Source organism: Hypanus sabinus, chromosome 27 (genome assembly GCF_030144855.1).
Source record: "Hypanus sabinus isolate sHypSab1 chromosome 27, sHypSab1.hap1, whole genome shotgun sequence".
In the NCBI taxonomy this organism is placed as follows: Eukaryota; Metazoa; Chordata; class Chondrichthyes; order Myliobatiformes; family Dasyatidae; genus Hypanus; species Hypanus sabinus.
In genome coordinates this window covers 37,434,321-37,451,882 of record NC_082732.1, presented here as the reverse complement: position 1 = coordinate 37,451,882, position 17,562 = coordinate 37,434,321, and the positions used below count along the sequence as shown (strand labels likewise).

At 45.2% G+C, this 17,562-nt stretch overlaps 1 protein-coding gene across 1 annotated transcript in view; it reads right to left on the bottom strand.

Annotated features, from left to right (window-relative positions):
• The window catches only part of casz1 (castor zinc finger 1), a 145,425-nt gene that overhangs the window by 33,088 nt on the left and 94,775 nt on the right, over window positions 1-17,562 (bottom strand). Inside the window, exons 16-18 of the mRNA XM_059951623.1 lie at window positions 16,905-17,027; window positions 11,058-11,375; window positions 4,114-4,312 (exon numbers count right to left, since the gene is read on the bottom strand). Coding sequence (XP_059807606.1) covers window positions 4,114-4,312; window positions 11,058-11,375; window positions 16,905-17,027 — 640 coding nt within the window. The remainder of the gene's footprint in view (window positions 1-4,113; window positions 4,313-11,057; window positions 11,376-16,904; window positions 17,028-17,562) is intronic.

Below are 17,562 nucleotides of genomic sequence, written 5' to 3'. Positions count from 1 at the left end.
ACTATTTGTGCTGTGTGTTGTGTGTGACTGTAGGTACTGTGTTTTGCATTTTGGTCCCGGAGGAACACTGTTTCATTTAGCTGCATAAATGTGTTAAGGTTGAATGACAATTAAACTTGAATTTATATGAACTTTTATATACTTATTAGACAGTGTCTGATAACGAGCATCCACATGGTGGGTTGAAGGGTTTCTTTCTGTTGACTCTATCTCCTATTGGAACTCATTAGCTAACATTACTCATCCTAACTCAGGTAATACTGTCTGTCCTTAATTACCTTCTGAACTGTATACCCTGTTGGGCATTTAGACCATAAGACATGGGAGCATATTAGGCCATTCAGTCCATCGAGTCTGCTGTGCCATTCCATCATGGCTGATTTATTTTCCCTCTCAACTCCAACCTCCAGCTTCTCTCCGCAACCTCTCTTACTAATTTATTTATTTATTGCGATACAATGTGGAATAGATCCTTCCGGCCCTTCGAGCCACACTGCCCAGCAATCCCCCGATTTAACCCTAGCTGAATCATGGGACATTTTACAATGACTGATTAACCGACAGACTGGTATGTCTTTGGACTGTGGGAGGAAACCCATGTGATCACAGGGAGAATGTGCAAACTCCTTACAGGCAGCGGCGGGAATTGAACTCGAGTTGCTAGTAGTGAGAAGTATTGTGCTAACCACTATGCTACTGATCAACCTCTGCTTTAAATGTACCCAATGAATTTAGGAGTAAACCACACAATTCACTATGACATTTTAAATTCCAGATTTTAATTAATTTCTCTGGCTGAATACATTAGCTCAGGCCTCTGGATTGAGAATCCAAAAGCTGCTCTGGTATAGCTTCCTATGCCATCCTGGGAGTGAACACAGACACATCACTGATGCCTCTAGTCATTCATGGGTCAACTACTCAATCAATGTTCTTCGATTGGTTATTGTGCTGCCGTCTTTAACCTCGCTCCCTGTGCCTTTGATCTAAATGTCACCAATTAGTCATCCCTCGAGGGTGCACTCCATTTTTAGCTGAGTGACTGACGGTGAACAGTTCCAGTTTTACAGGTTTTTTCACTTCGAGACAACCTCTAGGAATCTGTGAACTTCAGGTGTTGAGGCGGAATAAATCTTACAGCAGCTGAATGGGAATTTCTCTGAGCAAATGAAAGGGCAGGAAAACAGAAAAGCAAATGCTGTAAGATTTGTGTTAGTCACAAGGACAGGCACAGATCTAAAAAAAAGAGGGAGAAAAAAACATCTTTGAGTCCAGAGTGACACACATAGAACTCAGCAGGTCAGGCAGCATCCGTGGAAATGAATAACTGTCGATATTTCATGCCGAGACCCTTCATGAGGGACTGGAAAGGAGGGAGGAAGATGGCAGAATAAGAGGGTGGGAGTGCAGAAAGGGTAAGGAGTCCAAACTAGATAGGTGAAGCCAGGTGAAGGGGCAGTGTAGAGATTCATCTCTACCAAGGGAGGTGTAAGGAGCTCCTTCCCTCCACTAACCTGCAGGTCACCCTTAGGGAAGGAGTAGCACCTGCTTAACCACCCCCCCCCACCCGATCTGGGTCACGTGAGGCCGTGGGAGCAGGTGGGGGACGGTTGTATGAGCAGCCGGTGCACATCACAAGCCCTGGTTATGCGACCACTGACACCAGGCAGACAATGTCTGAAGAGTATTGATAATGGCGGGGGTCACCCGTCTTGTTAAGGCACTACCCAGAAGAAGGCATTGGCGAGCCATTTCTATAGAAAAATATTTCAAGACCAATCATGGTCATGGAGATCGCGATCGCTCATGTCACTCAGCACGGGACATAATGATGAAGACGAAGAGAGGAGGAAGGTAGGTGGGTGAGCCAGTGGGGAATCAAGGGAGATGCTGGGAGTTGATAGGTGGAAGAGGTGAAGGCTAAAGAAGACAGAATCTGATAGAGGAGAGTGGACCATGGGAGAAAAGGAAGGAATGGCACCAGAGGGAGGTGATGGGCAGGTGACGACAAGAGGAGGGGTAAGGGGAGAGCCCGAATGAAAAAAAGAAAGAATGGGGGGAGGGAATATATTTCTCAATGTGGTTTTGATATTTGTTATGAAGCGGATCTGTTAGGCATCTGACAGATAAAAATGCAAACTGAGTGTCGAGACCACTGTGTGAATCCTGCCAGGTTCACTGTCGAGTCAGAATGAGTCAGGGGGTAAACCATTCGACACTCATCTCATTTCAACCCACTCTGCTCAGGTTCTGCTGCTCACCCTCATGCTGGGGGTGGTGGCCAATGAATCCCTGAGCCTACACGTAGTTGGGATGTGGGAGAAATCCAGAATTCCTAAAGGAAACCACCCGGAGGAGAGGCCCAACGTAGATTGGGGGCCCACTTTGTTGAGCGTTTATGGCTCCATCCACAATAGGCAGGATCTCCCGGTGGCCACCCATTTTAATTCTACTTCCCATTCCCATTCCGACATGTCAGTCCACCACGGCCTCCTCTACTGCCACGATGAGGCCATACTCAGGTTGGAGGAGCAACACCTCATATTCAATCTGGATACCCTCCAACGTGATCACATGAACATCGATTTCTCTTACGTTAATTTTTATCTCCTTTTCCTCTTTTTCCATTCCCCAGTCTGGCTTTCCTTTTACCCCTTCCCTTCTCCTCACCTCCTACTACATCTGTCTGGTACCCATCCTCCTTCCCTTTCTCCCGTGGCCCACTCTCCTTTCCTATCAAATTCCTTCTTCCTTGCCTTTACTTCTTCCACCTATCACCTCCCAGCTTTTTACTTCATTCCCCTCCCCCACCCACCTACCTCCCCCCCCCCCCCCCCACACTTTATCTGGCTTCACTTGTCACCTTCTAGCTTGTACTTGTTCCCCCCCACCCCCACACCTTATTCCAGATTTTGCCCCTTCCTTTACAGTGCTCTGGAAAGGTCTCAGTCTGAAACGATGACCCTTCATTCTGTCCACAGATCTACTGAGTCCCTCCATCATCATGTGTGTGCTGCTCTCGGAGGAAACCTAAATAGCCACAGGGAGAATGTGTGAGCTCCACACAGACAGTGCCGGAGGGCAGAATTGAACCCACATCACTGGAGCACACCACAGCACACCACCCACCCTCATGCCGGCCCATGGATTTGGGATTAAGGGCTTGTCCTTGATGCGAGATCAGGTGGTGTGTGTCTATGGCAGAAGCCAAGGCCCACCCTGTCCATCAGAGCTCACTCTAGTAGTGGCTAACTTCCGGTGGGCTCCAGTCCTTTATTGCTTTAAACAGGTTAATGACTGCCACACATACTAAGGGTCACTGAGGCTGAGGGCCAAGGGTCAGAGCCTTGTGCCTGGGAACGTTCTGCCAAGCATTGTGGGAATTCATGTTGGCCCTGGAATGTGTGACGGCACTTGAGGACTGGTCCCAGAATGAGAATCAGGTAAACGTGTATTATTATGTATTGCAATGCACCGCTGCTGTATAACAACAAACATTTATAAAATTCTGCAGACACGGTCAAGAGGTTCAGTGGTTGTTCAGACCAAACATCAGAATGTGGAAGAAATCTGATCTAGGTGACTTGACCGAGGAATGACTGCCTGTGCCAGACAGGGTAGTTTGCATATCTCAGAAACGGCAGATCTCCCAGGGTTTTTACACACAACCGTCTCTAGAGTTCAGAAAGATGGGTGAGTAAAACATCAAGCACCCAGTGAGCGGCAGCTCTGTGGGTGAAAACAGCTTGTTAGTGAGAGAGGTCAGAGGAGAATGGCCAGACTGGCTAAAGCTGACAGGGAGACGACAGTCACTCAAATAACCACACATAACAACAGTGACTTGCAGAAGAGCATCTCCCAATGCACGTTGAACCTTGAACTGGATGGGCCACGAGCGTGCACTCAGTGACCACTATATCAGGTACAGGAGGCCACTGACTGTACGTCGCAGACAAATGACACACAATCGGCATCTTTAGCTTTTCAGTAGCATCTCTTAGGCTGTTTTGGGAGGAGGTTTCGGTCTCAGGGAGGACTCAGATGGGTCAATAGTCTGAAGAGGACCATCAGCCAGGCAGATCCACTATCAGAGGGTAAACTTAGTCTGCTCACCTGATTTGGACAGAGACACTGCAGAGAGTAGTAGGAGAACTGGTCACGCACGTTGACCAGGTTGTTGTTGGGATTGATGTGGTCTAGACAGTGTGATTCTGCTTTCCCAGAAGTTTTACAGACGTATTTGCAGTTTCCAAACAGACAGTGGAAGTGGAACTTGTTCGAGTATTTGCAGTCGGTCGCCAGACAGGGATCGCTATGGGAAAATAAGAACACAGTTGGATAAAACATGTGGTGACCAGGAAGGAAGACCTGCATTTCTATAGTGCCACTCCTGGATACAAGGCATTCTGAAGCTTTTGGATCCACTGAAGTTCTTCCTGAAGTGTTAGAAAGAAGACAAAGAGCAATACATTAATGACTGCATGTCTTGGTGACATTGACAGGGGAATAAATGTCAAGTACAGTAGATCATCGATATACTTGAGAAATCGGTTTAACCTTTCAACTAAAGGATGGTATTCCCACTGTGAAGTCTGCCTCCTCCATCTCCCACAATTCAGGTTTCCCTCTGTCCATCCCCCACAGTGAGGTCTCCCTTTGTCCATCTTCTACAATTCAGGTCTCCCTCTGTCCGCCAACTCCCTCAGTGAGGGGTTCTCTACGTCCATCTCCCACAGTGAGGGGTTCTCTATGTTCATCACCCACAGTGAGGGGTTCTCTATGTTCATCACCCACAGTGAGGGGTTCTCTATGTCCATCTCCCACAGTGAGGGGTTCTCTATGTCCAACTCCCACAGTGAGGGGTTCTCTATGTTCATCTCCCTCAGTGAGGGGTTCTCTATGTTCAACTCCCTCAGTGAGGGGTTCTCTATGTTCATCTCCCACAGTGAGGGGTTCTCTATGTCCAATTCCCACAGTGAGGGGTTCTCTATGTTCATCTCCCACAGTGAGGGGTTCTCTATGTTCATCTCCCACAGTGAGGGGTTCTCTATGTCCAATTCCCACAGTGAGGGGTTCTCTATGTCCAACTCCCTCAGTGAGTGGTTCTCTATGTCCAACTCCCACAGTGAGGGGTTCTCTATGTTCAACTCCCACAGTGAGGGGTTCTCTATGTCCAACTCCCACAGTGAGGGGTTCTCTATGTCCAACTCCCACAGTGAGGGATTCTCTATGTTCATCTCCCACAGTGAGGGGTTCTCTATGTCCAACTCCCACAGTGAGGGGTTCTCTATGTCCAAATCCCTCAGTGAGAGGTTCTCTATGTCCAACTCCCACAGTGAGGGGTTCTCTATGTCCAACTCCCTCAGTGAGGGGTTCTCTATGTCCATCTCCCACAGTGAGGGGTTCTCTATGTCCATCTCCCACAGTGAGGGGTTCTCTATGTCCAACTCCCACAGTGAGGGGTTCTCTATGTTCATCTCCCACAGTGAGGGGTTCTCTATGTCCAACTCCCACAGTGAGTGGTTCTCTATGTCCAACTCCCACAGTGAGGGGTTCTCTATGTTCATCTCCCTCAGTGAGTGGTTCTCTATGTTCAACTCCCTCAGTGAGGGGTTCTCTATGTTCATCTCCCACAGTGAGGTGTTCTCTATGTCCAACTCCCACAGTGAGGGGTTCTCTATGTCCAACTCCCACAGTGAGGGGTTCTCTATGTTCATCTCCCACAGTGAGGGGTTCTCTATGTCCAACTCCCTCAGTGAGGGTTTCTCTATGTCCATCTCCCACAGTGAGGTCTCCCTCTGTCTAGGGAGAACCAGTTTTAATTTTTTCTTCTTGAATAAGGCAAACTTCATCCAAATTTCAATATGCGGCACTGGAGTCATCTAGAAGATGTTTAAAGTGTGACAGAAGTAAAATTTCATACATGTGCAAAGTTTGTAACAATTGAAGTTTTGGATTTGAAGCTTGTTGTATGAGTTAGAGGATCTACTAAGAGAATAATTCCCATTGAGCATTGCAATTCTGCAGAAGCCCTAATCAAAATCTGAAGTTCAAGTTCAAATGAGCAAGTTACATATGTCACCATATACTACCTGGAGATTCATTTTCTTGTGGGCATTCACAGTAAATACAAAGAAACACAATAGAATCATTGAAAACTGCATACAAAGGCACATAACCATGCAAACAAACTATGCAAATGCAAAAAACCTACAAAATAATAATAATAATAATAATAATCAATAAGTGAGCATGAAATATTGAGAACCTGAGTTGTAGAGTGTTTGAAAGTGAGTCCATAGGTTGTGGAATCAGTTCAGTGTGGAGGTGACCAAAGTTACCCACTCCACGCTGGTTCAGGAGCCTGACGATTGAAGGGTAATAACTGTTCCAGAACCTGAGGGTGTGGAGACTCCTGCACCTCTTTCCTGATGGTAGCAGAGAGAAGAGAGCTTGGCCTGGAGGGTGGGAGTCCTCGACAATGGATGTTACTTTCCAGCAACAGCACTCCCTGTAGATGTGCTCAATGGTGGGTGGGCTTTGCCTGTGATGGGCTGAATTGTATGCACCGCTTTTCCATTCAAGGGCATTGGTGTCTCCATACAAGACCGTCATGCAGCAAGTCACTATACTCTTCACTGTGCTTCTGTACAAGTTTGTAAAGGTTTTAGCTGACATGCTGGATCTTTGAAAACTTCTAATAAAGTTGAGTTGCTGCTGTGCCATGAGAGGTAGACAGTAAATACTGCATTTGTCAGCACCACCCATGCCCCACAGGAGAGAATTGTGAAAAATGTTCCCCGAGTGACAATGTGCCTCGGAGGGAATCTCCCCTTGGCCTGTGGTTTGAACTTGGTGACAATTCCCCTTTAATCAGAATATTACAAATAATAAAGAATTTCCCACTAATAAACAGCAGGTTATTTCCCCATCAGATTTTCTTCCAATCCTCTTATCGCTACGACAACTCAGCGACTGCGGGCAGGCTCTGTCAGCGTATAAACTGGATCAGAAGAGCCACCTCTCATAAAACAGGACCCCCCCCTCACTAATTCCCAGTGCGTCCTGGAGATGCGATGCATAGTTCCTTTGGGCACTATGGGCAACATATCAGACACTAACCTTTTGCTGCTTTCAACACAGTTCATTGGACAATACGCGGGAGGACCTGGCTTCTTTCAAAATTGGAACCGCACCATCAAACCTTGACATAAAACTCTGTGCCTTGATTATTTGAACTAAAATTGCCACTGTCACTTCTATCTTATAGATGACGGATAGCCGTGTGCAAGCTTTAAGCATTAATCCAGCCACATGGGCTTGTATATTGAACATTTGTGTTTCTTGACAACCACTAACCCCTTTGACAGAGCTGGCTGCATAATCTATTTTCAGGTATCTGTTGTTGTCTGTTTGACATATGACACTAATCCGTTACCTGACTGTAGTTACGTGATTGATACTGTGAACTTTCTTACATCATGGAAGTTTATAATCTACATTTATCACTGCCACTGCATGAGGATCGGAGGCAGCTGTGGATGTCGGAATGTCTCTAGGAATTTACAGCCGCCATTAAGTGCCTCAAAACTGTATGTATTATGAAGCGTAAAAGACGCAGCAAGGGGGAAGGCAAAGAAATACTGGGAGGAAGATGAGGGCGCCTGTGGTAAATCTGAAGGTGCATGAAATCCAAAGCAACACACACTGAATGCTGGAGGAGCTCAGCAGGTCAGGCAGCATCAATGGAAAAGAATCAACAGTCAACATTTCAGGCCGAGACCCTTTTTCAGGACTGAGAAGGAAGGGGGGAAGACACCGGAATAAAAAGGTGGGGGGGGGAAGGAGGCTAGCTGGGAGGTGATGGGTGAAGCCAGGTGGATGGGAAAGGCCAAGGGCTGGAGAAGAAAGAACCTGATAGGAGTGGCAAGTGGACAATAGGAGAAAGGGGACCCAGGGGGAGGTGAAAGGCAGGTGAGGTGGGGAATAGAGGAAGGAAGGGGGGAAATTTGTTTGCCCGAATGAGAAATCAATACTCATGCCATCAGACTGGAGGCTACCAAGACGGAATATAAGGTATTGTTCCTCCACCTGAGGGAAGCCTCATCTCGGCACAAGGGGAGCTCACGGACCAACATGTCGGAACGGGAATGGGTATCAGAATTAAAACGCTTGGCCACTGTGATTTGGCTTATTGCAGGTTTATTTCTTCGACTGATAACCAGAATAGATAATTTATTGGATATTTATTTATTATTATTATTTTATTTTTCTTGTTGTACTTGAACAATTTGTCACGTTTAGCACATTGGTTGTTCGTCTGTCTTTGTGTGTGGTTTCTCATTGATTCTATTGTACTTCTGGTGTCTATTCTGAATGCCCACAATTAGATGAATCTCTGGGCAGTGCTTGGTGACTTTGAACTTGAGGAAGTCCATGAGCACCCTTCTTGAATTAACACAGTCCTCCTCCTGAGGGGGCTCCCATGTTATCGTTAGATTTAGAAAGCTGGGGTTTTATAACCCAGCAATAGTGAAATATTCCAATGTATGATGGGATGGTTGCCTGAAGTCGTCATAGCCAGAGGGGACGTACGGGAGATAAGCTCCCACTACCTATTACTGTAAATGCTCCCAATGGTGTGTGTCTCAAATAGCCTCTAACAACCAAACCTATTTCCTAAACTCCTAAGCCTGGCAGAACTGTTTCTACTGACAGGACAAGGGGAAAATCCAGGTTAATGGCACCTTAAAAGCATTTGCTTCAGGCAAATGGGCCTCGTCAGTCGTGGTTGGCAGCTCATCCAGGAGAAGGAATTTCCACTGCCTTGTGGCTATACCCCTCAAGGGGAAGTAAACTCCGAGGGAAAAATCTGGAGCTGGAGTCCCTGAGGCAGTCCTATGTTGAGTTCAACCCTGACTGGCAACTCCTGCAATGCCACTGGTGCTAAACAGTATTGGTCTTTGTCAATCCTTTGGATTCATCACCTGTGTGGAGAGGGAGAGCCAGCTACACTGACAACAGCTTGCTCTTCATATCGTACTTCCCCACCTTGCGTATCTGTAGTTGTGAGCTTCCCATGATTCAGGACATTTACAGAGACAGGTGTGTTAAAAGGGCCCGCAGGATCATTGGGGACACGAGTCACCCCAACCACAAACTGTTCCAGCTGCTACCATATGGGAAACGGTACTGCAGCATAAAAGCCAGGACCAACAGGTTCCAGGACAGCTTCTCCCACCAGGCCATCAGACTGATGAACTCACACTGATTCGAGTGTACTCTATATTACACTGACTGTTCTATTTATCATAAATGAGTTTGATTGGACATTGCACATTTAGATGGAGATGTAACGTAAAGATTTTCACTCCTCATGTATGTGAAGGATGTAAGAAATAAAGTCAGTTTAATTCATTCATGTGGAGACCGGGGACACAATAGCCACTCGTGACTCCGACCAATGGATGGGATGTCATTTGGAGGGGGACAATGCAGCCACTGACAGCCCTTCCCTGAAGAGCTCAAAGTTGCAAACTTAAAACATAAAAACAATGGGGCAAGAGCAGGTCACTCAGATTTCAGAGTAACATACACACACACAAAATACAGGAGGAACTCAGCAGGTCAAGCAGCATCCATGGAGAGGAATAAACAACCAATGTTTCAGGCTGAGACCCTTTATCAGGATTCCCACTGAAACACGCACATCCTTTCATGTTCCGGTGAAGGGTCTTGGCCTAAATCCTTGGCTCTTTATTTCTCTCCATAGATGCTGCCCATCTTGTGGAGTTCCCCCACCATTTTGTGTGTGTTAGTCTGGATGTGCAACAGCTGCAGAATCTTGTGTTCACCGTTCAGACTGAGATTAATTTACATGGATTTATCGCATATACATTGAAACATACAGTGAACTATGTCATCTACATTAATGACCAACACAAGTCTTTGAATCTGCACCACCATTCTATTAGACCTTGAGGGATCTTCTCTCTCAACACCATTTTCCTGTACTACTCCCATATCCCATGATACCATGAGCATCCAGAAATCTGTTGAATGACAATTCAATGACAATTCCTCCATAGCCTTCCAGAACAGAAAATTCCTAAGATTCAACATCTATTCAGCGAAGAAATTTCTTGCTGATCTCATTTCTTATCTCCAGTTGTGAGAGTTAGGCCCTGATTCTTCAGCCGGAGGAAACCTCTTCTCCCTTTCTACACCGTCATCCTCTTTAAGGATGTGCATGTTTCAATGTCATTATCTCTCATTCATCTAAACTCTACAGAATAGAGGTCTAGACTACTCGATCCCCTCACGTGGCCATCTCAGACAATCTTCACTGCATACTCTCCATGGTGTACACGCTCAGTAGTCACCTTACTAGCTAGACCTGTACACCTGCTCGTTAATGCAAGTATCTAATCAGCCAATCATGTGGCAGCAGCTCAATGCACAAAAGCATGCAGACATGGTCAAGAGGTTCAGCTGTTGTTCAGACCAAACATCAGAATGGGGAAGATATGTGATCTAATTGACTTTGACTGTGAAATGATTGTGGTTCCAAATGGGGAGGTTTGAGTATCTCAGAAACTGCTGATTTCCTTGCATTTTCACACACAGCAGTGTCTCGAGTTTGCAGAGAATGGGGCAAAAAGCAAAAAAAAAATCAGTAAGCAGCAGTTCTGTGGGTGAAAATCTCTTGTTAATGAGAGAGGTCAGAGGAGAATGGCCAGACTGGTTCACGCTGACAGGAAGGTGACAGTAACCCAAGTAACCACACGTTACAACAGTGGTGTGCAGAACATCATCTCTGAACACACAACATGTCAAACCTTGAAGTGTTGTGCATTCAGAGCAGAACATGTTGGTGTGCCTAAGTGGACACTTAGTGTAGTTGTACCTGTCCTTCGGTAAGGGGACCCGTACTGCACACTGACTTCGCACAGATCACAAGTCAGCCTTGATTAAATTGCTTGAAGACAGTTGTGGTTGAGTTAATCCTGTTGAAAGTCTGTCAAACACCCGGGGTTACGGAAACCTTCCATACTCACTTTTCCTGAAACTGCAGGAATCCTGGTTTGACCTGAGGCTTTGCGTTCTCCAGAGATGTGGTTGCCAGGGAAGACGTCGCCAACGTGGAGACGGGGAGCTGAGGGATGGAAGCTGCCAGCTGTTTCCAGGTGAAGAGCGTCGGGGCGGTGGAGATGACTTTGGGGCTCGCTGGGGAGACTTGCACGGCTGCAGCTGTTACCATGGCGATGGGAGGGAATGCCGAGGTGCCAGGGGCTCTGTTCTCCACGGCAATTGGGCTGGAGAAACAAGGTTCCGACTTCACCTTCACCACCCCGCCGTCGGCTCGGAAATGGAAGCTATGGAAAAGGGAAATATCTTGTCAGTCAGCCGCGGATTTAAAGAGACAGCGCACCCTCAGGCAAGACCAACTCCACCAGGCCCCGACAGATGCACAACAAAATTCTAGCCATGAAAGAAAAATGAAGGGCTATGTGGGAGGGATGGGTTAGATTGATTTGAGAGTAGGTTAAAAGGTGAACATTGTGAGTCGAACAGCCTGTACTGTGCTGTAACTGTACCTATGTCAAGAGCAATGGCTTGAAAAACGTGGACTAGGCTTAATTCATAACTTTGGCTTTACACAAAGAAGAAACTGCTTCCAAATCACTGGTTAGTGATGCAAGTGACAGAGCTTTGTGGGGTTGGTTTAACGATGCTGTGCCCCCTCAGCAGGACGCAGAGCAGAATACCACAGACTCTATGTCCCTCCATCGGCCTTGCACCCCCATAGTTGTAAGGGAACTGCAAGGTTCACAATCTTACTATGCCTTTCACAAACCCAGAATATCCCAGTGGCTTTCCAGCCATTGAAGGACAACATCCATTTCATTTGGAAATGCAGCAGCTGATTAGTGCACAGCAAGATTCCACAACAGGCTGGATAGTCTCCTTCAGGAATCCATATTGTCGGGACTCCCGTTATAATTCTTGTACCTTTCTTCAAGCCAACATCTTTTCTCATTCCATAAATATTGCCTGACCTGCATATTATGTTTATAATTTCAGATTTGTCACACCTGTAGCTTTATTTTTGATGATATTTGGAAACAGGCCCCTTGGCCCAAACTATCTATCTAAATCAGCCCCATTTGCCCACTTTAGGCCCAAATCTCTCTAATCTCATTTTATGGATGTTTTACTGATTTAAGCACTAGGTCAGATCCGAAAGGTCAGCTGCAGGCTGAATCCAGGTGCCAGGGCCCAGGCATATGAAAATGGCAGAGTCCGGGTCTGAGAGCACGGAACATGTCGAGGTTTGTCCAATTTCAGCGGTGGCCCAGAGTGAAAAGTCAGGGTTTGGGGCCGGAGGAGAGATATGACCTGGTGTCAGCTCTCTGCTTGGTGAGGTTTACCTGTCTCTGTGCTGAACTGAGGCTGGGCTGCTTTCCGGAGTTGTGAAAGGCACAATAAGAATGCAAACACTGCAGTCTCCTTAAGGCTGTGACTGGCTTCATGGCTGTGAACTCACCTTTGTGAACTTCAGTTCAAAATGTTATTTGCTTACTTTTTATTGCTTGCACGATTTGTTCTTTTTTGCACGCTGGGTGTTTGACAGTCTTTTTCAATAGGTTCTATTGGGTTTCTTTGTTTTGTGACTGTACCTAAGGAGACGAATCTCAAAGTTGTATATAGTATACATACTTTGATAATAATATACTTTGAACTTTTCCATGTCTGAACCATTCAGGGACCACCCCGAGTGAAAACATTGTCTCCTCAGATTCCTGTTAAACAAATCTCTCCTTGCTCACCTTACACCAATGCCCTTCAGTGCTTGATTCCCCAACCCAGTTGATTGTGAAAAGAACCATGTGCCTTCAGCTTGATGACGGCCCTCATACACTTTCACCCTCCACTTTAGTATCCACTTGAATGAAAAGACATGGACCTCAAAGGAAAAGTACTCCTTCAATACCATTCCAAAAGACCAAGGTAGGACTTGAACCCCCAACCTGCTGACTGAGAAGCCTAGATGCTACCCTGTTAACTACCATGGGCACATCTGACAGAGCACCAAATACAGTAGGCCTCAGTCATCAAAGACAGAAGATCCTGTTGCATTTTAATTATTCATCCCTTAAGAAAGAATTGGTTGCATTGTGATTTTCTTTGACTCAAGCCTGCATTATTAATCAATGGTAGTTTTTTTTGCTGGAGGGGAAGACCTTTAAATCACCCGCCACTGGCGCCAGAGTCTGTGGTCCATGCTCCTCTCCCTGACTACAAGCCACACAAGCTTTCTCCGAATTGCCAGCCCTTGAAGTGATGTCATCAAAGTAATTGGACCTTGAATAACCTCCGCATTTTTTTTAATCTGCATAAATTATTTAAATAATAACCTGATCTAAATTAGAATCATGCCTGGGTCAGAGCAAGGTTATTTGCCACTTCATAAATATAAACAGCATCAATTTTAAAGGGGCCAGGGCTTAAAGCGGAGTTCATTTCAACCTACGGTATCTAAACAGATAAGGACTCTGCTACACAGTAATTTCATCAGTTAATGAAAACTCTAATTAGAGAGAAATAAATGTTTGGTACATTTGTGCGCCAATTGTGGGTATCACTAGCATGGCCAGAATTTATAGACCATCTGGAACTGTCATTGATTTGACTGGTTTATACACTCATTCCATACTCTCACTAGACTTTGAGTAGAAAAAGTTCCTCCTCGTGTTCCCCTTAAACATATCACCTTTCACCCAACCTCAGTCGAAAAAGCCTGCTTGGATTTACCCTATCTATACCTTCATAATTTTGTACACCTCTATCAAATTTTCCCTCACTCTTGAATGTTCCAGGGAATAAAGTCCTAACCTATACAACCTTTCCCTACAACTCAGGTCCTGGCAACAGTTTTGTAAATTTTCTCTGCACTCTTTCAATCTTATTAATATCTTTTCAGTCGGTAGGTGACCAAAACTGCACACAATACTCCCAATTACGCCTGAAGTTTAAGTTGAAGTTCAAGTTTAGCTGTTATTCAACCAACAATGAATATCCAAGAGAACAGACAAACGAGACAGCATTGCTCACCAAAGTCTTATACAGTACTGTGCAAAAGTCTTAGTTGCATACAGTATATATAACTAGGGTGCATAAGACTTTTGCACAGTACTGTAGTAATCTTATGTTTTGCACTGTACTGCTGCCGCAAAAAAATCATGACGTATGTGAGTGATGATAAACCTGATTCTGATCTGGGTCTCTATTGTGGACTGAGAGTGGGAAGGGGGCAGGGAGAGGTGAATCATGGTTGGGAAAAGGGGAAGGGAGAGGGGAAGGAGCAGGAAGCGTCAGAGAGACATTCTCTAATGATCAATGAACCAATTGAAATCAAATGACCTTGCCTGGTATCTCAGAGCTGGATGTGTCTGCACCCACACTACCCCACTGCCCCTAGCATTCTTTCCCTGTCACCTGTCTCACACCCCTCCCACGACACTCCACTCTCACCATTCCCAACATTCTTTGCTCCCACTAGATTTAGAAACTCGGCTTCTGCTCCATTTTGACAAATGCAATGCAGTGCAGAAGTCTTCGGCGCGCGCGTGTGTGTGTGTATGTCTGTGTGTGTGTGTGTGTGTAAAGAAAACTTTTGCTCAGTACTGTACAACTTCAACATACCAGCCCAACTCCTGCACTCAATACTTTGATTTATAAAGGCCAATGAACCACCACAGGTTCTCTTCATGACCCTATCCATTTTAAAATAATCTTTAATTTCTTTTTTAAATTCCAGAGTTCTTTTAACCAGGTGAACTTTAATTCATTAACTGTCACAGTGAGATTGGAACTCGTCATCCCTTCAGAGTTCATACTTATGCCTTTGGGGTAGCCACCCAGTAAAATGCCACCATGCTCCTGTATACTACAGACTGGCTCCTGCATCTCTCTGCCGCTCTTGAGTATGTGTGACCAATTTGTCATGGATTTACTTCATAAATGCCAGAGGCTTCAGCTTTTAAAATCTGACTACAAAGGGGACATTGGGAGACTTGTTAAGCTCCTTTATCTCAGGTGCTTTGGTTGTTGAGGTAAGGTTTGGGCATCTGAGTTCCCTGTTAGCTACTGGCCTTCAGAACAGATCACATGGCTCCCTGAATGCTTTAATCCAGCGCCTAGCGCCTGCTTTTGGATCCTGGTGCTAAATTCAGTGCAAAATGTGGTCTAGCTTTCAATCAGAATCAGGTTTACTATCACAGTATGTTGCAAAATTGTTGTTTTGCGGTAGCAGTACAGTTATACATAAATATATATGACAAATTATAATAAGACATATATAGAGAAATATTAAATAAGTAGAGCAAAAAATAGTGAGGAAGTGTTCATGAGTTCAATGCCCATTCCGAAATCTGATGGCAGAAGGGAAGAAGCTGTTCCTGAAACAGTGAGTGTATTCACCTCTGCTTTTAGTCCATGCTTGGCACACCTCTCTCAAATCCAGGGATCCACAGACCCCTTGCTTCATGGTTTAGTCCATGACATTAAAAAAAGATTGGGGACCCCTGCTCTGAACCTTTCTTATCCATGAACCTGTCCAAGTGGCTTTTAAATGTTAATGTACCCGCCTGACAGTCTCTGAAAAGTATCGATAAAGGCTGGATAAAGGCACTGCCCAGAAGATGACAGTGTAGAAAAATTGGGACCATGATTGCCTACATCATATGATGCAGCACATGATGATGATGATGTCATATGACACAGCACATGATGATGATGATGTCATATGACACAGCACATGATGATAATGATGATGATGGTCTGCCTGAACCACTTCCTCTGGCAGCTCATTCCATACAGGGACCATCATTTGGGTGAGAAATATAATTGTAATTAATTGTATGTTAATTAATGTACAATTATCCATAAATTTTCAAAATGATAAAAGTACTGCAACTTTTACTTTGGAACATTTTAGAACTTCAAAGTATTTATATCGTCAAGTTACAACACTGTTACAAATTGCAACAATGAACACAGAATGGAAGTTGGTAGCTCCTTGTTAATAAACCATCAGTACATACAACACTGCTGCTGCCTAAGTTTAAACATTTATGAAATGTGAACAATTTTTTTTGTTGTACCGTGTTTCATTATAACCTTTAATTAATAAATAAAATCTAAGAATTTGAGTATCGTGTACAGTTTTGGTCATCTACCTACAGGGAAGATGTAAATAAGATTGAAAGAGTGCAGAGAAAATTTACAAGTATGTTGTGGCACTGGACGACCCGAGTTATAAGGAAAGATTGCATAAGTTAGAACTTTATTTCCTAGATTGTAGAAGATTGGTACAGGTATATGAAATTATGCAGGGTAAAGATAGGGTAAATTCAAGCAGGTTTTTTCCACTGAGGTTGGATGGGACTACAACCAGAGGTCACAGGTTAAGGGTGAAAGGTGAAAAGTTCAAAAGGAGCATGCGGGTGATCATCTTCACTCAGAGGGTTGTGAGAGTGTGGACCGAGCTGCCAGTGGAAATAGTGCTCAATTTCAACGTTTAAGAGAAGTTTGAATAGGTACACAGATGGTAGGGGTCTGTAAGGGGTATGAAGGGCCATGGTCCTGGAGTAGGTTGAAGGGAGTAAGCAGTTTAAACGAGTTGGCATGAACTAAATAGGCCAAAGGGCCTTTTTCTGTGCTGTCATTTTCTATGACTCTATTCAGAAAATAATTAAAGTTCCGCGCAGTTTTCAGGCCATGCAAAAACTTCCCCCTCAGAGCAATAGCTGGTCCACGCAAAAATTGGAGGGAACATTGGCGATGAATAACATCCAAGTGGTTTGATTGCACCGCGCTTGCTGTTGCCTGGTAACACTCACTTGGCATGTTTGATGGCCCCATCCAGGGTGCTGAACAGGGCACCGCAGTCCTCCACCACACAATGGAAATGGACCTTGTGCAGGAAATCACACTGGCTCTCACAGTAATCCTCTGTCGTAAACCTAGAAAGGAGAGGCAGCAGTCAGTGAGAGACGGGGATCGTGTTATCATTACAGCTTAGCTGAACAACTCGGGGAGTTTCCACGTTCCGCAAGTCTTGCTTATCTGTAACAAAACTAGAATTGTATAAGGCTGTAATGAGACAACGTGTGTGGAGTACAGAGCAAGGTCCTGGCTAACAGAGGGAGTGTAACAAAGATTCCCCAGAGCTGCCCTGGGAATTGGTGGGTTACCTGGAAGAGGACGAGGAGAATGCCTCATTTCTCTGACGTTTGGAAGAATGAGAGGTGATCACACTGAGATCTGCGAGATTGTCTCAGGGTTCAACAGGTTGGATGTGGGGTGCCAGTACCATTTGGCCGTGGAGTTCAGAACCAGGGACCACAGCCTTAGGGTAAGAGGTTGACCATTCAGGACGGAGATGAGGAGAAATCCCTTCGCTCAGAACACGTGGAATTCTCTACCTCTGTGGGTAACAGTGGCTTTGTCATTGAGATTCTGCATTTTAAGGAAATCAGTGAATAAGGAGAATGGAAC